Source organism: Carex rostrata, chromosome 1 (genome assembly GCF_964058835.1).
Source record: "Carex rostrata chromosome 1, lpCarRost1.2, whole genome shotgun sequence".
NCBI lineage: Eukaryota > Viridiplantae > Streptophyta > Magnoliopsida > Poales > Cyperaceae > Carex > Carex rostrata.
The window spans coordinates 12,163,376-12,189,799 of NC_135918.1; the positions used below are offsets into that span (position 1 = coordinate 12,163,376).

The 26,424-nt window shown below is 33.1% G+C and overlaps 2 protein-coding genes across 2 annotated transcripts; both read right to left on the reverse strand.

The window, feature by feature from the left end:
* Window positions 1-9,953: 9,953 nt before the first annotated feature.
* Window positions 9,954-11,125, reverse strand: LOC144559481 (peroxidase 2-like). Its single transcript, XM_078308542.1, has 2 exons — window positions 10,895-11,125; window positions 9,954-10,715 (listed from the first exon to the last, which is right to left on the reverse strand). The coding sequence occupies exons 1-2, from the start codon at window positions 11,114-11,116 to the stop codon at window positions 9,954-9,956; spliced, it is 984 nt and encodes a 327-aa protein (XP_078164668.1). The 5' UTR covers window positions 11,117-11,125.
* Window positions 11,126-23,631: 12,506 nt separating this feature from the next.
* LOC144566423 (peroxidase 2-like) lies at window positions 23,632-24,865 on the reverse strand. Its single transcript, XM_078316440.1, has 2 exons — window positions 24,635-24,865; window positions 23,632-24,451 (listed from the first exon to the last, which is right to left on the reverse strand). The coding sequence occupies exons 1-2, from the start codon at window positions 24,854-24,856 to the stop codon at window positions 23,690-23,692; spliced, it is 984 nt and encodes a 327-aa protein (XP_078172566.1). The 5' UTR covers window positions 24,857-24,865; the 3' UTR covers window positions 23,632-23,689.
* Window positions 24,866-26,424: the final 1,559 nt, after the last annotated feature.

Sequence of the window (26,424 nt, forward strand, 5' to 3'; positions counted from 1 at the left end):
ATTGTTTGTATTAATGGGAAATTTTTTATTTTGTTATGCTAAAATTGTTAAAAAAAAGAAGTGATAAGATAATGGAGGAAATTGATTTAATATAAATAACTGCTACTCTAAAATAAATAGCATCAAGCGACATTGCTATTTGCTTCTAAGCACCTATTCATTCAAACAAAATTTCAGTTGTTCATTTAGTAAATCTTAGTCACTCATCAAAATTATATCTTAGTCACCATCAAGCGACATTGCTATTTTTTATGGGAATAACTGATAACTGAGATTCAATTGATTGGGTAGTGTCTACATGGCGTACACGAGAAAAATGTCATCTGTTCGTAATGCTGAGGGTCACATTTGTTATAGCATTTTTTTTGGCAAATTGGAAGCTAAAAATATTGAGCCTGTTATGCTGGATTATTACCAGATGTGTTGGATTTAATAAAGGGTACGCCCATTATGGGAAACTAAAAACCCGACCCGTTATGAATAGATGCGAACCCATTATGAAAAGGTGCATTGGTTTTATATAAACCATCCATACCTGTCTCTCTCTCACTTTAATAATCAGAAAAACGTATGAATAGTAACAGCCAAAATTAGAGAGAAAAGATAGAGAGCACCAAGAAGCACTCTGTTAAGGATTGAAGGTTTTAGGTCGTGGAAAACGCAGGGCTTCTGGCTTCGGCTTGTGATTCCTTGCAGAACCAGTGATACTGCTTCACTCGCAAGATCCGCTTCCGCACGAAGATTAACGGAGTATTTTGTAAGTTCTATCCGTTAATTTACATTGGTATCAGAGCTTTTATAGCATGTATTCTGGTTTTAATATATAACACGGATTGTTCCGAAAATTCGCCTAATTTGAAATTATAAAATTATTTTTTTCGAAATTATTTTTCTGAAAATTTTGTATAGAAATTTTCAGATTTTTTTTTGAGAATTTCCGAAAATTAATTTCATGTTTTAGGAAAAACGAAATAATTTGAAATTATAATTTTTTTTAAAAATTATAACGAATTTTCAGATTTAATTTACAATTATTTTTTTTTGTAAATTTGATCAATTTAAATACGAATTTTATTTTTTAAAAAACGTATTTAATTGTATTCACTGTTTTTGGAGATTTTTTAAATGTATCTTTCGGAGATGCATTGCAAAACAGTGATGTTGTATAGTGGAAATGGGAGATGCAAAGCAAAACCATGCATTTTTAGTTGTTTATGGATCTTATACAACTGGTTGGACAATTTTTTGGTCCAAATGAATCACAACCGTCAAAAGAACCATTTTTTCTCAAGAATTTTGCTGGGGCTAGAACCCATGTCTATTGGGTGGGAGCCAAGTACCCTAACCACTATGCTAGAACAACTTTCTTGTTACCATCTTGATTCTATATATTATATATACTACAAAACAGTTTTTTCTTTGAAACTGAAATTCTTGTTTATATATATTATATATATTATATAATTTTTCTATTAGCCATAAATTTTTTTTATGGCAGTACGGATGTTTATCAAGGTTTATACAATTTTTTTTTTATAATTTTAAATTATATATTAAATGTATAATTTTCAGTGGGAGTTTTGCACAGTGAATAATTAATGGTAATAAAATTTATAGAATTAAATGATGATTGTGAAACTTAGTGATCTTTCGATTTTAATCTATAAGTATTATTATTATTAAATTATTTCACAGTTGTTGTAAAACTAGAATTGTTATGCTAGGTATTAAATAATTTGTATTAAGCCATCAGAATTGTGATATGTCCTAACTTAGTTTAATTGTAAATTCTTAGTGAAATGACATCTGCATCTAGGAATATTGTGGCAGAACTCAATAAGGGTGAAAAACTGAATGACGATAATTATGAAATTTGGGCCATGAAAATTCAGTATGTCTTGGAAGAACAAGAGGTTCTTTCGGTCCTGGATCATATTCTAACCGAACCAGAAAAAGGTACAACTGCAAAGCACATTGCTGATAGTGCTGCATATGAGTCCTGGAAAAAGAAGAACTCCATTGCTCATATTACGTTGCTGAGCAGTATGGATAATGATGTGATGCGTGAGTTTAGGCAACATGAGATTGCAAAAGAGATGTGGCTTGCTTTGAAGCAGAAGTTTGGTGGAACTTCTGTTACAAAACTGAGACAACTCACCATCAAGTTTGACACTTACAAGAAACGTCCTAATCATAGCATGCGGCAACATCTCAGGGAGATGTCAAATATGATTAGTGAGTTGAAGGACGCTGGCCATGTTTTGACTGAAGAGCAACAACTTCAAGCAGTGATTCGTTCACTTCCTCATACTTGGGAACACATGAAGGTGAATCTGACCCACAATGAGAGTATTAAAACTCTCAACGATGCAGCAAGGCATCTGGAACTTGAGGAAGATCGTATTGAGGCATCCAAGCCTCAAGAAACTGAATCTGCTGTGCATTTGGCTGGTTCAAGTTCTCATGGAGGGCAAGGCCAGAAGCGTAAGTCAAATTTTGGTCACAAGGGCAAACAAGAGAAAAAGCATAAGGGGCAGGATCGTGGCAAGGGAAATGCTTCTCAGAATTTTAAGAAGCATAATAAAGCCAAGATCAAGTGTTTCAATTGTGGCAAGAAGGGTCACTATGCTCGTGAATGCAAAGAGCCCCGCAAGGTACAAATTATAGAAAAACTTTCATATTTTTCATATGTTTCCAGTTCTGTTTTTATTGCTGATTCTTATCCTTTGTGGACTGTAGACTCAGGGGCAACAGACCATGTAGCCAAAGACTGTGATTTGTTTGTGGATTTTCGTCGAATTCCGCAAGGTTCAAAATGGCTTTATGTAGGAAACAACTCTCGTGTACCAGTCAAGGGTATAGGCACATGCAAGTTGGATATGCGTGATGGTCGAACCCTCCTCTTACATGATGTTCTCTTTGCACCTGACATTCGACGAAATCTTGTATCTGTAGTAGTTCTTCTTAGATTTGGATTTACTTTGAACATGTGTGGTACTAGTATTAAGTTGTATCTGGATGATGTGTGTTATGGTTATGGATATGTATCGAATGGTTTTATTATTCTGGATGTTATTAATGTGATGACTTCTTATAATACCCATTTTTCTTTATTTACATCATATGCTGATGAAAATGTTGATGTGAATGTATGGCACATGAGATTAGGCCATATTGGACAACAACGAATGGATAGATTAGCCAAGGAAGGCATGTTAGGCCAAATTGAAAGGGTTAGTCTACCAACATGTGAAAATTGTTTAAAAGGAAAAATGGCAAGAAAACCATTTGGAACAGGAACCAAATCTGAATTTCCATTGCAGTTAATTCATTCTGACATTTGAGGACCAATGAATGTGAGGGCACGACATGGAGGTTACTTTATCACCTTCATTGATGATTATACGCGATATGGTCATGTCTATTTGATATCTCATAAATCTGACGCTCTTGCTTGTTTCACGAAATTTATAACTTTATGTGAAAATCAATTAGACAGAAAGGTTAAGGCCTTAAGAACGGATCGCGGTCGCGAATATTTGTCTGATGAGTTCAAACAAATGTGCGAAGAAGAAGGAATACTAAGGCAACTAACCATGCCATATACTCCACAGCAAAACGGAGTGGCTGAAAGGAGAAATCAGACTCTTTTGGAAATGGTTAGGTCAATGATGGCTCAAGCAAATCTGCCAATTAATTTTTGGGGTGATGCATTATTGACTGCTGCCTATATTCTAAATCGTGTACCTTCTAAATCTGTTTCTTCAACTCCTTACGAACTTTGGACTAATAGAAAACCAGATCTTAGTAATATGAGACCTTGGGGATGCACTGCTTTTGTTCATGATTCGTCTCATCAACATGGTAAATTGGGTCCACGAGGTAAAAAGAGTATATTTATACGATACTCTGAATATTCCAAAGGTTATGTGTTCATTGGTGAACAATCGAGTGGGAGTGTAACATAATTTGAGTCCCGAGATGTCATTTTCTTGGAAAACGAATTTCCAAGAAAGGGTGAGATAGGTCAAGAATTTTCTCTATATGAAGTAGAGGAGGAGCAAGATGATTTGATTGTTGCAAATCGTTTGGTGCATATTCCTGAACCTCCAACAGTATCTCATCCAAGTGGGAGCAAGTCTGTAGATGATGCTGAGCCAAGTTCAGCACAATCACAAATTAGGCATAGCAATCGTGCTAGAGTCCCTAAACGTCATTTTCCAATCGAAAATGAATCTTACATGATTGTCATGCAAGATGAAGAAGAGCCAAGAAATATTCGAGAGGCTCTCACTTGTCCTGCTAAAGAGAAATGGATGAAAGCAATGGAAGAAGAAATGGAGTCAATGAGATCAAATAGTGTTTGGGAATTAGTTGATCTCCCTGAAGGACGCAAGGCAATTGGGAAAAAATGGGTTCTCAAGATTAAACATCTAGCTGACGGCTCAATTGAGAGGTATAAGGCACGTCTTGTTGCTAAGGGGTATACACAGCAAGAAGGGATAGACTACGAAGAGACTTTCTCTCCTGTTGTAAGATTTACTTCCATACGATTGATACTAGCTATGGTTGCCAGTTTAGATTTGGAATTGCATCAAATGGATGTTAAAACTGCGTTTCTAAATGGCAATCTGGAAGAAGAGATATATATGGAACAACCTGTCGGTTTTGTTGCCGAAGGACAAGAGCACAAAGTGTGCAAATTGTTGAGATCCATTTATGGTCTCAAGCAATCTTCTAGACAATGGAACATTCGGTTTCATCAAGCAATCATATCATTTGATTTCGAAATGATTGATGAAGACCATTGTGTGTATGTCAAAAGGTCAAAAGAAAAATTTGTGATTCTATCGCTTTATGTGGATGACATATTGTTGGCTAGTAACAATAAAGAGTATGTACAAATCATTAAAGAATGGTTATCCTCCAATTTTGATATGAAGGATATGGGTGAAGCAGCATACATTCTTGGAGTGAAGATTGAAAGAAATCGTTCCAAGAAGATGTTAGCTCTATCACAAGAGCATTACATCAAGAAAGTACTTGAGAAATTTCATATGCAAGACTGTAAATCCATTGATACTCCTATAGCAAAAGGCGAAGGTCTTAGTTTAAGAATGTGTCCAAAGACTCCAGATGAAAAAGCACAAATGGAAAAAGTTCCTTACTCAAGTGCTGTTGGCAGCCTCATGTATGCTATGATGTGTACTAGGCTGGATATTAGTTTCGCCGTTGGGATGGTGAGCAGATATCAAGCCAATCCAGGACAGTCCCATTGGAAAGCAGTAAAAAGAATACTTAGATATCTGAAAGGTACTGCAGATTATTCATTGTGTTTTCAAGGAGAAAATCTGCAACTCATGGGTTACGCAGATGCTGATTGGGGAGGAGATTTAGATGAAAGAAAATCTACCTCAGGCTATGTTTTCTTACTTAGTAATGGAGCTATCTCTTGGAGTAGTAAGAAATAGAGTTGCATATCCTTATCCACAATGGAAGCTGAATTTGTAGCATTTTCAGCAGCAGTACAAGAAGCAGTTTGGCTTAAAAGATTTTTGAATCACTTGGGTTTCGGTGATAATGAAACTAACTCAGTGTTGGTATACAGCGATAGCCAAGCAGCAATCGCTTATACAAAAGATCCCAAGTATCACTCAAAGACCAAACACATTGATACTAAGTATAACTTCGTTAGAGACATGGTGGCGAGAAAGCAAGTTTGCATGCAGTACATATCTACACACAAAATGGTGGCAGATCCTTTTACAAAGGCAATACCTAGAGATGTGTTTATTGGACATGTGAAATCTCTAGGGTTACGTAGATTGTAGTTATATTTTTGATTGAACATTATATATTATGTATATTTATATTTGTGGGATAAATGCAATGAATGCTATTTTCTTATTCATTTATGTGATAATTGTTACAAATTATTTAATACCAATATATTTAGCATAACACATGAGATATAAAATGAAAGGTATGTCAGACAGTTGATTGGCCTTCTCACACAGGCAATCGCTTCTATGTCTTGGTAGGACATAGAAATAAGATTGATTTTAAGCTAGACATGATACAAAATGTGAGAGCAAGTGCTTAAAATATACATCGCCTTGATAGAGAATCAAGATGAGGTCATATGAATATATTATTATAACCGAAGGTGAAATACCCACTATTCACCTTAACTGTCTTATGCCAAGTGGGAGTCCTGTTATTGAATTTATATGATAAGTAGAGTTGTGGACTCAAGTTAGATATTATGTATATCTGAACTATCACTTGTACGGTATTGGATTTTAAATTAGACATACGCTCCATAAGAAATGGAGAATAATACCGTAACATATGTTTCATACCATATGTGCAATTGACCAACAGGGTAACAGAATATATGATCTCTTCTTCTTTGTTGTGTGAGACCCGCGAGATCAAAAGGATCTCATAGTACTCTTCGATTTTTTACTAAATACTTGAAGTTTCTTTTCAATTAGTTATTTTCGAATGTTACTAATGATCATGTATGATGCGATCTAATGGAACATATCTGAATAGCAAATTGATTTGGAATTAAGAGATTCTAGATAAAAGAAAAAGATCATTTGAGTGTTACATTAAGTTATATTCACTGGTGCACCAATTATGTTTATGTAACATAATTGTGAATATATAAGTATGGTTGTATCAATAATTAAAAGAGATCCTGTAATACTTAAAAATGTAACTTGATGATCTGGGGTACTGCATATTTACTCTACTTAGATGTTGTTATACATACCTAACAGTTGGATAACAACATAGACTCTCAAATTAAGATATGCTGGTCACGGCCTATTTCCTTGTATGAATTTTAACAGAGATTAGAGATTACGTTCTCTTAGTTTATAACGGGTATCCCATTTTGTGCGAGTGGGAGATGTTGGATTTAATAAAGGGTACGCCCATTATGGGAAACTAAAAACCCGACCCGTTATGAATAGATGCGAACCCATTATGAAAATGTGCATTGGTTTTATATAAACCATCCATACCTGTCTCTCTCTCACTCTAATAATCAGAAAAACGTATGAATAGTAACAGCCAAAATTAGAGAGAAAAGATAGAGAGCACCAAGAAGCACTCTGTTAAGGATTGAAGGTTTTAGGTCGTGGAAAATGCAGGGCTTCCGGCTTCGGCTTGTGATTCCTTGCAGAACCAGTGATACTGCTTCACTCGCAAGATCCGCTTCCGCACGAAGATTAACGGAGTATTTTGTAAGTTCTATCCGTTAATTTACAAGATGCACCTGGTTCGGTTGCCCCCGGATATGTGATTTCAGCCAACTCTTGTTTAGCCACCAGTTGAAAAATATAGTCTTTGTATTTTATTTATGCATTTAAAGATATGTAATATATAGATATTAGTACGAGTTTAAAAAAAAATTATATTACTTTTGAATGTTGGTTTTTATTCTTTTGGGATGTGTGTATGGAATGTTTTAGAGTAGTTTTTTTTTAAGGTTAGCCTGAGCTAACGATTTCATTAATAAGAAAAAGTATCTGTACAACACCACACACACCAGCACCTATACATGAACTAAATTATATAGTAAATAAAATTGCCAACATTACACAGTACCAGCCCGCATAATCTCTCCTATGCCCACCTGTTACAATCTTATAATTGCAAACATTGTTGAATTTGATAGAGCGTATCATATATTAGTGGAATCACATTTCTCTTCTCACCCGAGAAGCGCCTTCTATTTCTTTCCTTCCAAATTGCCCAGCATCTATGTGCCCAGGCCGTATCCCATATTCTCTTCTCCTCTTTTGAATGATTTAGAGTTGTTAGTTAAATTGGATTGTGCGTGGAACAACTCAGTTAATCTTGTTAATATGTTTGCATCTGATTTTAATGGTGTTTTTATTGAAATTTCAACAATTATGCTCTGCAGTAGATTTGTTATTAAAGTGACATTGTGATTGGGGTGAGTGTTTGACAGAATGGCTTAAGAACAAATTGTTCTGTTGCAAATACGATACTAATTAAGGTTCTTTTTTTAAGTAATTTCATTGTATATGTCTAAATTTTTAATATATTGAGCTATATAATCATCTCCAATTTTTTCTAGAACCCACATTTTAAATCATAATCCAACTTATATAGTCTTCATCTTGCAAATTCCTCACTAAAAATAGCCTTGTCTAAAACCTTTTTGCCAAAAGATTCCTTAATAATAAGTTTAAGTACACTTCAAAATGGACCCGTATGAGGGTTGTAAACTTGTAATTATTATTGTTGAAAACAATAGATTAAAATGACTCATTAATTATAGATAATTAATGTTGTAAGCAATTAAGGGTATATAAGAAATTAACCCATACAGAAATCCAGTGAAATTAAAATAGTCATTAAATTTTTTTTTGAATGTCCAATTGAGTATCAAATTAAAGGTTGTCAAGTCTAGTTTTCTATAGAGCTAGCCTGATATTCTCAAAATCAGAGTTCAGATGTGAAATCTAGCTTGCTTAATAATGTAATGTGTATCCAGTTCGACAATTTGAAAATAATTTATATGAGTATATTTTTAAAAAAACCTTTTATTACCATGTGTTTTGGTGTCCAAACCAAATAAACTATCTGGAAAACACCGAAAGTTTTATTAATATTAAAAAAAGTTTCAAAATTTAACAATTTGCATATGTTTTCGGATTATTTTCGATTTTGTCAAATCCGAAAAATAATTCTTCGGATCCAGACTTACTATCTGAAGAATAATTCTCCACATTCCGAAGTTCACTTTCTAGAGAATTATTCTCCGGATTCGAGTTTTTTTTAATTAAACAGAAATGTTATGATTTTTTTATTGAAATATTAGAAATATTTTATATATTTCTTTGAAAATAGATGAAATACTATATAATTTGATTTAGTAAAAAAATTGCGACAAATAACTCGGATCAACATTTTTCAAGACATAATTTTTACAGCTGTAAGAAAAATAAAAATATTTCTTTGTGTGTCACTGGAAAAAAAATAAAAATATTTTGGATCTGAGTTATTGTTCCCGGTTCAAACGTCAATTCTTAGTAAATAAAGAAAATATTGTGGTCATTCTAGTACATTTAAATTCTAATATATTGTGTTCATTTTGAAAAACAAAATTGATGAGAAATCTTTTCATCTGACAAAATTCAGAGAAAATTATTACTTTTTCGAAAAATATAAGGATCACAATATTTTTTGTATTTACCTAGAAGTGACTTCTGAACCGGTATCAATAACTAATTAAGCTTCATAATATTTTTATTTTTTTCAATAACACAAAAAGAAATATTTTAATTTTTCTTACAGCCGAAAAGAAAATGCTGATCCAAATGATTTGTCGTAGTCTTTCTAATAAATCAAATTATATATTATTCCATCAATTTTCAAAGAAATATATGAAAAAATTCTAATATATCAATACAAAAAAATAAATAAATCATAACATTTTCTATTTAATAAAAAAACAAATTCATAGAATAATTTTCCGGAAATTAAGAAGACCTGGATCCAGAGAATAATTAATTCTTCAAATTGGGCGGATTTCGTATTTTTCCGAATTTGGGTTTGGTGTAGAATGTGAAATTATATATATATTTTTTAATATTAATAAAAGTTTCGGCGGAAAACACATGATTGAGATTTAGATATTGTTCTGACCTGTCAAGTAATTATTATGTTTATAATTAGATAAATAATTTGGAATGGCTGAGAGTACAATTAAACCTAAAATAATGGGTGTCTCATTAAGGGGCACAACTTCATTAAGGCTTCAGGGTAACTAAATTTTAAGTGTTTGTTGCTAATGTCACACTGTAACAATACAATTAATAGAAATGAATGGAATAACCGGTACATAATAAAAGCAAAAATAGAAGGAAATAAAAGCAATGCATTTTAAACCAGATAACTACATAACATTCTCAGTTGACGAAACGACATGTGGGCCCCCTGACTTCGCCCGGTGGCCCCGTGAGCACCTCAATGTTTCCCATTTTCACCATCGCGTTTATGAAATCTTGCTTAAACGTCTCAGGATCCTTAGTGTAGGTATCTACCTGTTTTCTGGTTTCAGTGCTGGTAAGCAAGCTCCAGTCGGAGAAGAAAAGCGCAGTTAGCGATTCAACATTTTTGTAGTACTGTACATCTAGTTTATCCTGCGTCACAAAGTCCTGTGGAACGTCACCATCATTGATTGCATTGTTGGGATCGGGACAAAGTTTTCTCAAAGAGGCGCCAAAGGTTTGGTTCATGGTGCTGTCAATGGTGGGGTAGAGGCGGCTGGTAAAGGAGGAGCAATGCGATCTTCCGATTGAGTGGGCCCCAGAAAGAGCGACCATGTCGGAAGTGCTGAGCCCCTTCGTTGCAAAGCCGGCCTCAAGTTGTGTGAGATTGAAAAAGGATGGGGGAAGATTTTGCAATGCCTCGGCACTGTTGGAAACCCTACCGTCGAGCCTACCTGTCGGGATTTTGTAGGAGATATTACCTAGGATGTAAGAGGCATCACGGGCAGCCAATGCTATGATATCAGCACATGAAACGACTCCTTTACACTCCTTTTCTACCTCAGCCTTGGCTGCGTCGATCACTTCAAAGCCTCGGAGGCTCGGGTTGTTTGGAATGGCAAGCTTTTCTGGTTGAGGGTTTGCTTGAGTTGGGTCCAGGAGGACTGAAGCATCACAACCCTAGCGAGTGAAGAAGAATATATATGTTGTTATGTGACTTATGTCGTCATTCGCGTAATTAATACATTCATGCAGTAATTCTTTAATTTCAATTAAATAATGTTCTTAAAAGTTAAAACAATGATGCATCTTCCCTGACAAAACAGTACTGGAAATAAATATAGAAGCAATAATATTACCCTGACAAAACAGTCATGAAAGTACATGCGGATGAGACCAGCGCCTAAACCGGGATTTTTTTTAACATAAGTTCCGACAGTGCTCTTCACAATTGACTCCGCCCTTTTACATTTGCTCTTGTAATACCCGACCTTAAGAGATGCTTCCGATGCTGGAAGCAGGAGGTGAAATGCTGTAGCAAATATAAGGCATGTGATCAAAATGGAAATCTTGCTTTCCATTTTAATTAGTTTCAGCTATATATCAAAGAATTTATGACAAAGTATATATTGACTGGATGGTTGAAAGAGAGTTAAGGAGAGCTGATGAGGAAGAATTGAGGAGATATGTTGAGTATTTATAGACAAGGTGTTGTGGAAAGATGCATGATTTTAATAGTTCTACGTTCTAACTACTTGAGTATATATGAGCATATATAATTATATATATTACTTTAATAGTTCTAGGTTCTAACCACTTGTCTTACTTCCAGGTTCTTTCGAAACAATATGATTCAATTATCAGCATCTTCCAAGTTCTAAGATATATATGACTCGAACAAACAATACTGAGTCTGAAAAATTATCGACCGATTGATCGGATTTGACAGCTGATAAGTAAAATTGCTCACCGACTCTGACTAGCCGACAGACTAAAATCGACCTTAATTGCAATTAAGGAAAAATTGGTTATTTGCCACTTTAAAATTTTAAAATTTGAAAAATACCACCCAAAATTAGAAATTATTCTAATGTTACTCTAAACTTAGTTAATTTTTAATTTTGCCACTCCAAATAATTAATGACCAAAATACCTTCCCCATCTCTTTTCCCTCTATCTTTCTTTGAATTTTGTTTGATTGTTGATAAAATTTGTTGCCTTCGATGTCAGATTGTGTCTCTTTTGCTGGATAAGGGAGCCGAGGTGAACTCAAGGAATTACTGTGGTCAGGTGTGTTTTGCCTAACCTTGAATCCTCTATGATTTTGCTAATTTTGATACTTCTTCATTTGAAATTTTAGCACAAATTGCAGTTCAAAATTGATCTCAGTTAACTGATCCTTTATTTCTCTCAACTTATCAACCGGTAAAGATTGATCCTTCATTTGAAATTTTAGCACAAATTGAGTGGAATGACAGCTCTTCACTTTGCAGCACATGAAGGCCACCGACTTTGTACCAAGTGTTACCTTGGAAGACGGCTCTTTGCGTACTGATTCTGGAGATGCCGATCGAAACAACCCCAACAGAGAACAGAGCAGCCCCAGCTCCTCCCTTGCGAGGGTATTTTAGTCATTAATTATTTTGAGTGGCAAAATTAAAAATTAATTAAGTTTAGAGTGGCATTAGGATGATTTCTAATTTTGGGGTGGCATTTTTCAAATTTTAAAGTTTTGGAGTAGGGCTGCTAATGAGCCGAGTTAGCTCGAGTTATGGATAACTCGAATTCAACTCGCAAGATAGTGAGTCAAGTTGAGAATACTGAGCCGAGCTGGCTCGTTGACTCGAATTCAACTCGCGAGTAACTCTAGTTGGCTCGTGACTCGTGAGTCAACTCGTTTAAGGTGTTGAAATGTTGAACATTTGAATTGATAATGGTTGTTATGTAATAATATGAGAAGTAAATATTGAATTAACAAACAATCCACAACGAAATGTTCAAATGAAATGAGTTGGGTCAACTTGGATCAGTCACATTTAGTCGGAAAAATGAAATAGGTTGAAAGTTACGGAGGAAATAATTAATCAAACGAGTCACAAGTTGTAACGAGTGAGTTGAGTCCAACTCGAACTCAACTCATTTAATTCACGAATTACTCAACTCGAGTCAGACTAACTCGAATTTTAAATAAACGAGTTGTTAACGAGTTCATTACCGAGATGAGTTCAAGTCGCAAGCTTTTTATACAACCCTATTTTGAAGTGGAAAATAACCAATTTTCCCTACAATTAATAATGTATAAATTAGCATGCCAGAATGCCGCTTTTCTTACCAGGAAAATGGAGACCTGCGAGTAATTGACTGAGGCCATGACATGACATAGATAGAGTGATGTAAAATTTATTGTAAATATTTTTTCTATTATTTATTAAAATGTTGGTTGCTACCAAACTTTAAAAAAAAACACTGTATAAATTAAAGTTATGTTTATAAATTTCATAATTTAAGGAGGACATGAATTACCCATGATACAAGACATTATCACAAATCATTTTTATGATTTCTTTTCTAAGTAATAAACAAGGCTCAGAAATCTCTCACCATATGATGTCGACTAGATTTGAATCTAAAACCTCTTAAATGTAAATGTACGTACGTAACACCTTACTGCTTAAAGTGCAAGTTATTAGATTTGAGCCATGTTTATGAGTTTTAATATAAATTTTATATTATTTCATAACATCACATAGCAGTTAAAGTGATAGCGGAAAATTTATAAATACAACCGAGATAGTAAAAAAAAATTAAGAAGAAATATTTATTAATAAATTAGTAAACAATACAAGATATATATTTTGTTGGAGTCAATCAATCAATAAAAACTCTCTCTCTATATATAGAAGTTTGCAAAATATGGTAAAACAACAGCAAGATTTAATTGGATTCGATCATTACTATGCATGATATTCTTTCTTCTAATTAGCCTTTTTAAATGTATCTTGCCAAAGCTGATCATGTTTTCCTTATTTAATATCGTCATGAATAGCTGCACCATAGAGCGATTCAATGTCCTAAAAGAATCAAATGTGTATGCCAATTTTTCAGTGTTCAATAATAAAATAATTAAACTTTAAGTTAACCACAAAATCTCAACAATCAGCTTTCTTGTACATTAAGAGAAATTCATACTATTATGAATGTAAAACTAAGAGTTCATTGCAGGTTCTGGTTTTATAATGAAACTGTTAAATAATATTCAGCACATTTTTTTTTTTTTTTTTTTTTGAGGTTGGAATTGTTAATTGTTACAAAGTCGCCCAGTTGTATCCCAGTTATGACATGTTCGTTTACAAATAAAGAATTATTGAAGTTGGTAGCTACTTTGGTGGCACAATATTCAAATAAATATCCTTAAAATTCTTTCATTAGCTCATGACAATTGATGAATTATTAAACCTGCAATGATGAGAGTAAAGTCATCTAGAACATGCGCTGCAAGCACTTAATTATTTTGGAAACGAACATTCTTATGCATATGCAACAAACAGAATGATTGACTTCAAATGCATTTTGGTTTTTTTTTTTTTTTTCTTTCTGAATTCTCGTTCTAAGGCACGTTCGACTTCCTTGTAATGCGCAGTGGCCAGTGGATGAATGAACCGCTCATTGCAAGATTTTTGGTGAACATAACTCTGTTTCGATACGTGTAGTGGGTCAAGTTGATGAACCAAAAGGAAAATAAGAATAGTACACGTCTGAACAAAAATTGTCGCAGAATAACAAGAAGAACATCATGCAAAAAATGGTATATGATTTGAATTCGCATCTATCTCATATTTTGCGTGACTTTTCAGAAAATCTCAGCCTTTCAAATACGTTCTACACGAATCTCAAAGCTCAAATAATATTGGCCCCTACGGTATCCCCGAATAGGCACTGGACACGTCGGTCACGCAAAATATGAGACATATTTTGTAGTGGGTCAAAACATATCTCCATTCTATTATTAAGCACGTTGGGTGTCCGATCCGCCAACGGCCACGATTAAAAGGTGAAACTTCGGATTTAATCTCAGCCATTCAATTACATAATTTGTCTTCTTTTGATTAAATGCATATGTTTTATGTATAAAAGTCTAAATTTAGTTAAAAACATATCCACCACATGTGCTGTCACACGATACGTTACAATTAAAATTGAACAAATTCTGAAATTTAGCGATATATTTATCTGTTTCCTTATTTCTTTGTTTCCATATTTCTCCTCTTCAATTGAGAAGACTCCACCTTTCATTTTCTTATTTCTTTGTTTCCTTCTTCTTCGTTTCTCTTTCTTTGTTTCTATATATATTGGTGTGGGCAATTTAGAATATATTTCCAATATATAATATATCAATGTGTGCGTGTGTATATATATATTCTATAAATTTGAAACAAAGAAAAATATAAATTGGAACGTGTGTGTAAATATATATTTCTCTTATAATATGTGTGTGTATATATATATCCTATACATACTCACGATAACACTTTTTATTTATGTTTTTTGATATCATATTATATATTGATATTGAATTGTTGTATGATATTTAATATTAGATTCGAATCGAGCTATTATTTGATACTATTGGTACTTAAAAATAAAGAATCATCACATCATCAAATTGTTATCAGAGGTCACGATTAAAGTTAATTAAAAATACATAATCATATAAATTTTCTATTAACATGTGTTTTAATTTTTAAATAGTTATTAGTTTTATTAATATATTTGTTTTTTATAATATGTCCTGTTGCAACGCACCGGTATGATACTAGTTTTGTGTTAAGAGCGTTCTATAGAAGAGGATACGAGAGATAACCGATTTGATCGATCGATTCATGTTTACATCACAAGACTAAATTTTGAGAAAAGATGAATCAGGAGAGGTGAATTTTATATACAATTATTTAAATTTTATAACCCTCATATCGAAATGAGAGAATATAGATAAACTCTTTGGACTCCCCAGTCTCCTTTTCCACCTTTACATACCCCTAGGGGTGTTCATTGGGTCCGGTTTATTCGGTTTTGATCTGAACCGAATTAGTTCGGATCAAACGGTTTGGTTTTTTGGTTTAATTATTTGGTTCGGTTTTCTTTTTAAAACCGAATTAGAACTTCGGTTTGGTTCGGTTTGAAATTTTTTAAAACCAAAATAACCGAACCGACCGAACTTTTATATATTATGAATTTGATCCGAACCATCTCGGTTTATTTCTTAATCAATTGCTTTAAATACTTCGGTTTATTTCTTAATATCTTAATTTATTTCTTAATACTCCGGTTTATTTATTAATATACTTCGGTTTATTATATATCAATTGTTTGAAATAAACAAATTAATATATCTCGGTTTGAACCGAACAAACTGAAATAAAACTTTGGTTCGGTTCAGTTGCAATTCAGTTCAATTCGGTTATATTTTTAAAACCGAATTATAACTTTAATTAGTTTGCCGAAAACTGAACCGAATTGATTAACACTCCTATGAGCTGCTACACAATCATCACGAGAAAATAAGGACAGATTGCCCCTTTGGGAATTGGGACAATTCATCCCCGAAATTTTTATTAATAATAAATTATTTAAATAAATATCGATAATAGATAATAGAGAACGGATTTGAGTTTAATTTTTCGAAATATAGAAAAAACGTGATAGTTTATAACGTTCTCTGGACGTTATAGGCTATTACGGTCAGAAACAGTCTATTTCGAACAAACCTTATTTTGACATGAAATAACACTCTTTTGACCAGGAACTGACATTATTTTAGTATGACCTGGCACGATTTTAAGACGTGATAATCTATAACGATCAGAGGATAACTATCATGTTTTCTCTATATTTCAAAAAAACTTAGATTCGTCTTCGATTATCAATATTTAATTAATTAATTTACTATTAATAAAAATTTTGGCAATTCATCCTAGTGTCTAAATAAACTTGACTCTCATTTAAGAGTTCCGAACGGATATAATGATTCGCGGGCCATGAATTATTGCTTTTTTTCAATATTTTGTCGTTAGTGTATGAACCGAATGCATTGAACAAAGAATATTTTACGTAAAAAAAAAATCAATTGAAAGAGTTGGCTTCTATAGGATATTTTTTGCCCATTTCATAAATAGTAACATACATAATTAGTGTTAAGTATTAAAGTCCATGGATCCTTAATATTGCATCTGCAAAATCTGGGGTTTATCTGGGGTTCTTGTGGATTTTAGAGAGGATGATGGTGGTATTAGGAGCCTTTTGAGGAACTTTTATGAGAGCAATTTGTTAAATAAGGTAATTATGGAGGTGTTACCGATTCGGAGCTCGGGTGAAGCACATTTAGGTTTAGAAGTTGAGTCAAAAAATCTGAGATTGAAAGATTTGGAGTCTAGAGTCATTAATGGAAGTGTTGTGATGGAAGGATACTTTTGTTAGGTATTGAGCAGTTTGGAAAATATTTCACCTTTATTTTGGTTTTATTTTATTTGTATGATACTTCATGACTATTATTGATCCCTAAATTGTAATGTGTTTTCAAAGTTTTAAAACTCGTACTCAATATACAAAAAGAATGGAAATTTGACCCATTGTCTAAGGAGAAATAATATTAATGCTACAAACACAAAAGGTCTTTATACTTGGTACATTTAATTGGATTACAAAGAAATCAAGAATATCTGCCTATTAAACAAGCTTAACAGCTGCTTCTATGAATCAAGAATGTCGCACACTTAAGTTAGTTCAACAATCCAAAATAGTTTCAAGGAATTGTGTTATCCTTATCCCAGTTAAAGAGTTCTCTCTTGCTTTATTTTTTGTTTTCATTTATTAAAACAGTATGGCACTGTTTATATAATTTTCTTATTTAAATTATACTGTTGAATTTACAAAAAAAAAAAAAAAACACACACACACACACACATACAAAAATGGAAAAATTGAGTTAAACGTCTATTCAACTTCTCTTTAGACTGCCAATTGAGACAAGATATTCATGATTCAGATTTATTGTTTGAACTTTTTGATTTCTAATATTTAAAAAAGTTCATGAAAATTTGTGGCCGTAGAAATCCTTCTCTTTCATTTTTTTAGGAAATTAAGTACTGCCCTAAACAACAAACAAAGTGCAATCTTATGATATGATGCACATCTACGGAGTGTCGAAGTATGAAGACCTATCTTGGAGACTCATATTAAGAGATGAACCAAAATTGTTTATAGTCATCTAATCTACATTAATTTCTTGTCTTATCCGTAGTTGAAAAGAATCACAAGCTCTTTTTTCCATAAATTTCAGAATATTTTCAATTTGTTAGTGTTACTAGTAATTCAACTAACAATATTTATAAAATGGCAACCGAGATTTATCCTTCAACATATATTGTTTGTATTAATGGGAAAATTTTTATTTTGTTATGCTAAAATTATTAAAAAAAAAGTGATAAGATAATGGAGGAAATTGATTTAATATTAATCTCTGCTACTGTATTTTTTGAAAAGTAGTGGTAATACCACCGATTTTATTGAAATCAAACATATTTTGATATGGTACCCAAATTAGGTACCATAATCAAATATGAAAAGGTCTACAACAATAAAGTGTTAATAGCAAAAGATATAAAACATACAAGAAACAACCAACACAGTAATAGAAAATACACCAAACAATAATAGATCACCAAAACAAAAGCTAAACAGTTAGTATAAGAAAAGACTACTAATCATAATCCAGTAAGTCTTCATCCGTCAATTCTTCTCCAGACATTTGACCTGGAGGGCTGCCAGTTCCAGAAACCTGGGTTGACTCCTCCTCCTCCTCCAGTATCTGATCTGGGAGGTCCTTAACATCATATGGAAGCATTAGATTTAATTTCAAAAACGAGTTTTCAGATCTAGATTTACACTAAAAAGTAGCTAACGAAATTATCTTAAAACCTAATGATTTAGCGGAAATGGGATTAGTATCATCATTGAAAATAACTCTATTTCTTTCTAACCATACAGTCCATAAGATAGCTCCCCTTAGCAATTCTACAAGTAATCTATCCTTCAAGGGAATAGAAACATCAAGTAACCATAGATCATCTAAAGAATTACAATTAAAGGTAAAAGAATTGTGGGATGCAATCCAATTCCAGATCAATCGTACATATGAACAATGTATAAATAAATGTTCAGTACTCTCATGTTGGTCACAAAATGCACAAGTAAGATCCCCTGGCCAACCTTTAGTTGTTAAGTTAACCTTAGTTAGAATTTTATCTCGTCGGACCAGCCAAATAAAGATTTTGATTTTTAAAGGGATGTGAGATTTCCAAATGGTATCATATTCAGAATTTGTTATACCTCCATACTCTAACCATTTATAAAAAGAATGAACAGTGAAGTGATCATTTTGTGATCACCATCTCTGTATCAATCTATCATCTAAATTAGGAGACAAAGTAAAATGTTGAAATCTAACTTGCAAAGCATTCCATTATACTAAGTAAATACCCGTAAGTTGTCTCTTGAAAGACAATTGTAAGAAGGAGTTATCAAAAACATCTGCCACAGAAATAAATCTATTATAAACAATCGAAAACAAATTTGGATATAGATGTTGCAAGGCATGTTCAGTAAACCAACGATCGAGCCAAAAAGCAGTTGTTCTACCATTACCTATTTCTTTATTAAGACCTAAATTAATTACAATATGATCTTTTAGAATAGATTTCCAAAAATGAGAACATACAGAAGGGGCAGTTCTGAAACCGTATTTACATTGAAGAATATCTTTCCATATACCAGTAACAGAATTGTCATGGAATCTTATCAGCCATTTGGCTAGAAGAGCCTTATTCATATTTTTCAAGTCTAAGATACCGAGACCACCTTGATCCTTACCGTTACATACTATATTTCATGCTACCAAAAAATATTTTTTCCTAGTAGAATTACCCCCATGCCATAAAAATTTCCTTCTAATCTTATCTACTTTATGCCTAATTTTTGTTGGTAATCTATAAATAGACATCCAATATAGAGGAACAACTGACAAAACTGAATTTAAAAGAGTAACTCGCCCCCCTAAAGATAATAAAGACCCTTTCCAACTTTAAAGTCTCTTTTCAATTTTATCAATTAAAATTTGCCAATCTATATCCGTAAGAGACTTGTTGTTTATTGGAACACCTAAATAAGTAAGTGGAAGATTAACTACTTTACATCCTAACACAGAAGATAACTCATCACATTCTGATAAAGATAAATTGAGAGGAAACATTTCACTTTTCTCAAAATTAATCTTAAGACCTGAAACATTCTCAAAAGCTAAAAAAAGCCATTTAACATAATTCAAGATGTCCTTATCAGCTTTAAGGAACAACAAAGTGTCATCTGCAAAGTGTAAATTCAAAATATTACCAAAATTCGGAAAGTTTTCTAAGCCCTCAATATATCCCCCTACTTTTGCCCTATGTAAAATTTTATTCAAAACATCCGTAACTAGAATAAAGAGGAAAGTGGATAGTGGGTCACTCTGTCTAACCCCCCGTTTACAAGAAAAATAAGGACCTAAAGTACCATTTAAGTTAACACATGTTCATTCAAACAAAATTTCAGTCGTTCATTCAGTAAATCTTAGTCACTCATCAAAATTATATCTTAGTCACCATCAAGCGACATTGCTATTTTTTATGGGAATAACAAACATTACCTGGCTGTCTGTACATACTGATAACTGAGATTCAATTGATTGGGTAGTGTCTACATGGCGTACACGAGAAAAATGTCATCTGTGAGTAATGATGAGGGTCACATTTGTTATAACATTTTTTTTGGCAAATTAGAAGCTAAAAATATTGAGCCGGTTATGCTTGATTATTACCAGATGCACCTGGTTCGATTGCCCCCGGATATGTGATTTCAGCCAACTCTTGTTTAGCCACCAGTTGAAAAATATAGTCTTTGTATTTTATTTATGCTTTTAAAGATATGTAATACATAGATATTAGTACGAGTTAAAAAAAAATTATATTACTTTTGAATGTTGGTTTTTATTCTTTTGGGATGTGTGTATGGAATGTTTTAGAGTTATTTTTTTATAAGGTTAGCCTGAGCTAACGATTTCATTAATAAGAAAAAGTATCTGTACAACACCACACACACCAGCACCTATACATGAACTAAATTATATGGTAAATAAAATTGCCAACATTACACAGTACCAGGCCGCATAATCTCTCCTATATATGGCCAGTACCTGTTACAATCTTATAATTGCAAACATTGTTGAATTTGATAGAGCGTATCATATATTAGTGGAATCACATTTCTCCTCACCCGAGAAGCGCCTTCTATTTTTTTCCTTCGAAATTGCCCAGCATCTATGTGCCCAGGCCGTATCCCATACTCTCTTCTCCTCTTTTGAATGACTTAGAGTTGTTAGTTAAATTGGATTGTGCGTGGAACAACTCAGTTAATCTTGTTTGCATCTATGTTTGCATCTGATTTTAATGGTGTTTTAATTTATTGAAATTTCAACAATTATGCTCTGCAGTAGATTTGTTATTAAAGTGACATTGTGATTGGGGTGAGTGTTTGACAGAATGGCTTAAGAACAAATTGTTCTGTTGCAAATACGATACTAATTAAGGTTATTTTTTTAAGTAATTTCATTGTATATGTCTAAATTTTTAATTTATTGAGCTATATAATCATCTCCCATTTTTCCTAGAACCCACATTTTAAATCATAATCCAACTTGTATAGTCTTCATCTTGCAAATTCCTCACCAAAAATAGCCTTGTCTAAAACCTTTTTGCCAAAAGATTCCTTAATAATAAGTTTTAGTACACTTCAAAATGGACCCTTGTGAGGGTTGTAAAATTGTAATTGTTATATTCTTTAAAAACATAGATTTCGCCTCAAAGGGATCCCAGTGTGCTCCAAAAGCATTGATTTATGTTGCAAGTCCAAAAGATTTGTCAATCTAACAATTGCTAGAGCCAGCTTCCATAATTAACCAAAAACTAAAAGGCCTCCTTTCCATATACAAAGCCCATATATTGCCCGCAATTGAAAATTCAAAGCCCATATAGATTCGTGTTAGACTAAAAAAATGGTTCAGATTTCATTTTCTTGTCTCCTTCAATTTTTTTCCACTTCATCTGTGGCACCTAGTGTATCTAACTATTTAGTTTTAATATGAAAACAAGATAGATGGAGATATTTGCCATTCTTGTCACTTGTTGCCTCTCCTAGACGATCGGAAAGAGGAACTTGCCCGCAATATCCTCGTGCAGAGGCGCCTACCTGGATGAAAGACTGTCCTGGGCCCGTAGTGTTCTTTTGGTGGAGCTCGTCGAATAGATGCAACTGCCGGGCCATCACACTCATCAGGCGGACGTTGGCTGGGTTCCACAGGCCCCGGAGGAATTCCGCGAGGTGTGCCTCCATCTTAATTTCGTATATTAAAACTAAATGTGAGAGTATTATTATTGAAAACAATAGATTAAAATGACTCATTAATTATAGATAATTAATGTTGTAAGCAATTAAGGGTATATAAGAAATTAACCCATACAGAAATCCAGTGAAATTAAAATAGTCATTAAATTTTTTTACGAATGTCCAATTGAGTATCAAATTAAAGGTTGTCAAGTCTAGTTTACTATAGAGCCAGCCTGATATTCTCAAAATCAGAGTTCAGATGTGAAGTCTAGCTTGCTTAATAATGTAATGTGTATCCAGTTCGACAATTTGAAAATAATTTATATGAGTATATTTTTAAAAAATCCTTTTATTACCATGTGTTTTGGTGTCCAAACCAAATAAACTATCTGGAAAACACCGAAAGTTTTATTAATATTAAAAAAAGTTTCAAAATTTAACAATTTCCATATGTTTTCGGATTATTTTCGATTTTGTCAAATCCGAAAAATAATTCTTCGGATCCAGACTTACTTTCTGAAAAATAATTCTCCACATCCAGAAGTTCACTTTCTAGAGAATTATTCTCCGGATTCGAGTTTTTTTTAATTAAATAGAAATGTTATGATTTTTTATTGAAATATTAGAAATATTTTATATATTTCTTTGAAAATAGATGAAATACTATATAATTTGATTTAGTAGAAAAATTGCGACAAATAACTCGGATCAACATTTTTTAAGACATAATTTTTATAGCTGTAAGAAAAATAAAAATATTTCTTTGTGTGTCATTGGAAAAAAAATAAAAATATTTTGGATCTGAGTTATTGTTCCCGGTTCAAAAGTCACTTCTTAGTAAATAAAGAAAATATTGTGGTCATTCTAGTACATTTAAATTCTAATATATTGTGTTCATTTTGAAAAACAAAATTGATGAGAAATCTTTTCATCTGACAAAATTCAGAGAAAATTATTACTTTTTCGAAAAATATAAGGATCACAATATTTTTTGTATTTACCTAGAAGTGATTTCTGAACTGGTATCAATAACTAATTAAGCTTCATAATATTTTTATTTTATTCAATAACACACAAAGAAATATTTTAATTTTTCTTACAGCCGAAAAGAAAATGCTGATCCAAATGATTTGTCGTAGTCTTTCTAATAAATCAAATTATATATTATTCCATCCATTTTCAAAGAATATATGAAAAAATTATAATATATCAATACAAAAAATAAATAAATCATAATATTTTCTATTTAATAAAAAAACAAATTCGTAGAATAATTTTCCGGAAAGAAGACCTGGATCCAGAGAATAATTCTTCAAATTGGGCGGATTTCGTATTTTTCCGAATTTGGATTTGGTGTAGAATGTGAAATTAATAAAAGTTTCGGCGGAAAACACATGATTGAGATTTAGATATTGTTCTGACCTGTCAAGTAATTATTATGTTTATAATTAGATAAATAATTTGGAATGGCTGAGAGTACAATTAAACCTAAAATAATGGGTGTCTCATTAAGGGGCACAACTTCATTAAGGCTTCAGGGTAACTAAATTTTAAGTGTTTGTTGGTAATGTCACACTGTAACAATACAATAGAAATGAATGGAATAACCGGTACATAATAAAAGCAAAAATAGAAAGAAATAAAAGCATTGACATTTTAAACCAGATAACTACATAACATTCTCAGTTGACGAAACGACATGTGGGCCCCCTGACTTCGCCCGGTGGCCCCGTGAGCACCTCAATGTTTCCCATTTTCACCATCGCGTTTATGAAATCTTGCTTGAACGTCTCAGGCTCCTTAGTGTAGGTATCTACCTGTTTTCTGGTTTCAGTGCTGGTAAGCAAGCTCCAGTCGGAGAAGAAAAGCGCAGTTAGCGATTCAACATTTTTGTAGTACTGTACATCTAGTTTATCCTGCGTCACAAAGTCCTGTGGAACGTCACCATCATTGATTGCATTGTTGGGATCGGGACAAAGTTTTATCAAAGAGGCGCCAAAGGTTTGGTTCATGGTGCTGTCAATGGTGGGGTAGAGGCGGCTGCTAAAGGAGGAGCAATGCGATCTTCCGATTGAGTGGGCCCCAGAAAGAGCGACCATGTCGGAAGTGCTGAGCCCCTTCGTTGCAAAGCTGGCCTCAAGTTGTGTGAGATTGAAAAAGGATGGGGGAAGATTTTGCAATGCCTCGGCACTGTTGGAAACCCTACCGTCGAGCCTACCTGTCGGGATTTTGTAGGAGATATTACCTAGGATGTAAGAGGCATCACGGGCAGCCAATGCTATGATATCAGCACATGAAACGACTCCTTTACACTCCTTTTCTACCTCAGCCTTGGCTGCGTCGATCACTTCAAAGCCTCGGAGGCTCGGGTTGTTTGGAATGGCAAGCTTTTCTGGTTGGGGGTTTGCTTGAGTTGGGTCCAGGAGGACTGAAGCATCACAACCCTAGTGAGTGAAGAAGAATATGTTGTTATGTGACTTATGTCGTCATTCGCGTAATTAATACATTAATTCATGCAGTAATTCTTTAATTTCAATTAAATAATGTTCTTAAAAGTTAAAACAATGATCGATGCATCTTCCCTGACAAAACAGTACTGGAAATAAATATAGAAGCAATAATATTACCCTGACAAAACAGTCATGAAAGTACATGCGGATGAGACCAGCGCCTAAACCGGGATTTTTTTTAACATAAGTTCCGACAGTGCTCTTCACAATTGACTCCGCCCTTTTACATTTGCTCTTGTAATACCCGACCTTAAGAGATGCTTCCGATGCTGGAAGCAGGAGCTGAAATGCTGTAGCAAATATAAGGCATGTGATCAAAATGGAAATCTTGCTTTCCATTTTAATTAGTTTCAGCTATATATCAAAGAATTTATGACAAAGTATATATTGACTGGATGGTTGAAAGAGAGTTAAGGAGAGCTGATGAGGAAGAATTGAGGAGATATGTTGAGTATTTATAGACAAGGTGTTGTGGAAAGATGCATGATTTTAATAGTTCTACGTTCTAACTACTTGAGTATATATGAGCATATATAATTATATATATTACTTTAATAGTTTAGGTTCTAACCACTTGTCTAACTTCCAGGTTCTTTCGAAACAATATGATTCAATTATCAGCATCTTCCAAGTTCTAAGATATATATGACTCGAACAAACAATACTGAGTCTGAAAAAATATCGACCGATTGATCGGATTTGACTAGCCGACAGACTCGAATTCAACTCGCGAGCAACTCGAGTTGGCTCGTGACTCGTGAGTCAACTCGCTTAAGGTGTTGAAATGTTGAACATTTGAATTGATAATGATTGTTATGTAATAATATGAGAAGTAAATATTGAATTAACAAACAATCCACAACGAAATGATCAAATGAAATTAGTTGGGTCAACTTGGATCAGTCACATTTAGTCGGAAAAATGAAATAGGCTGAAAGTTACGGAGGAAATAATTAATCAAACGAGTCACAAGTTGTAACGAGTGAGTTGAGTCCAACTCGAACTCAACTTATTTAATTCACGAATTACTCAACTCGAGTCAGACTAACTCGAATTTTAAATGAACGAGTTGTTAACGAGTTCATTACCGAGCTGAGTTCGAGTCGCGAGCTTTTTATACAACCCTATTTTGGAGTGGAAAATAACCAATTTTCCCTACAATTAATAATGTATAAATTAGCATGCCAGAATGCCGCTTTTCTTACCAGGAAAATGGAGACTGACTGAGGCCATGACATGATATAGATAGAGTGATGTAAAATTTATTGTAAACAACTTTTGTATTATTTATTAAAATGTTGGTTGCTACCAAACTTTAAAAAAAAACACTGTATAAATTAAAGTTGTGCTTATAAATTTCATAATTTAAGGGGGACATGAATTACAAATGATACAAGACATTATCACAAATCATTTTTATGATTTCTTTTCTAAGTAATAACTAATAAACAAGGCTCAGAAATCTCTCACCATATTATGTCGACTAGATTTGAATCTAAAACCTCTTAAATGTAAATTAATGTACGTACGTAACACCTTACTGCTTAAAGTGCAAGTTAGATTTGAGCCATGCTTATGAGTTTTAATATAAATTTTATATTATTTCATAACATCACATAGCAGTTAAAGTGATAGCGGAAAATTTATAAATACAACCGAGATAGTAAAAAAAAATTAAGAAGAAATATTTATTAATAAATTAGTAAACAATACAAGATATATATTTTGTTGGAGCCAATCAATTAATCAATAAAAACTCTCTCTATATATAGAAGTTTGCAAAATATGGTAAAACAACAGCAAGATTTAATTGGATTCGATCATTACTATGCATGATATTCTTTCTTCTAATTAGCCTTTTTAAATGTATCTTGCCAAAGCTGATCATGTTTTCCTTATTTAATATC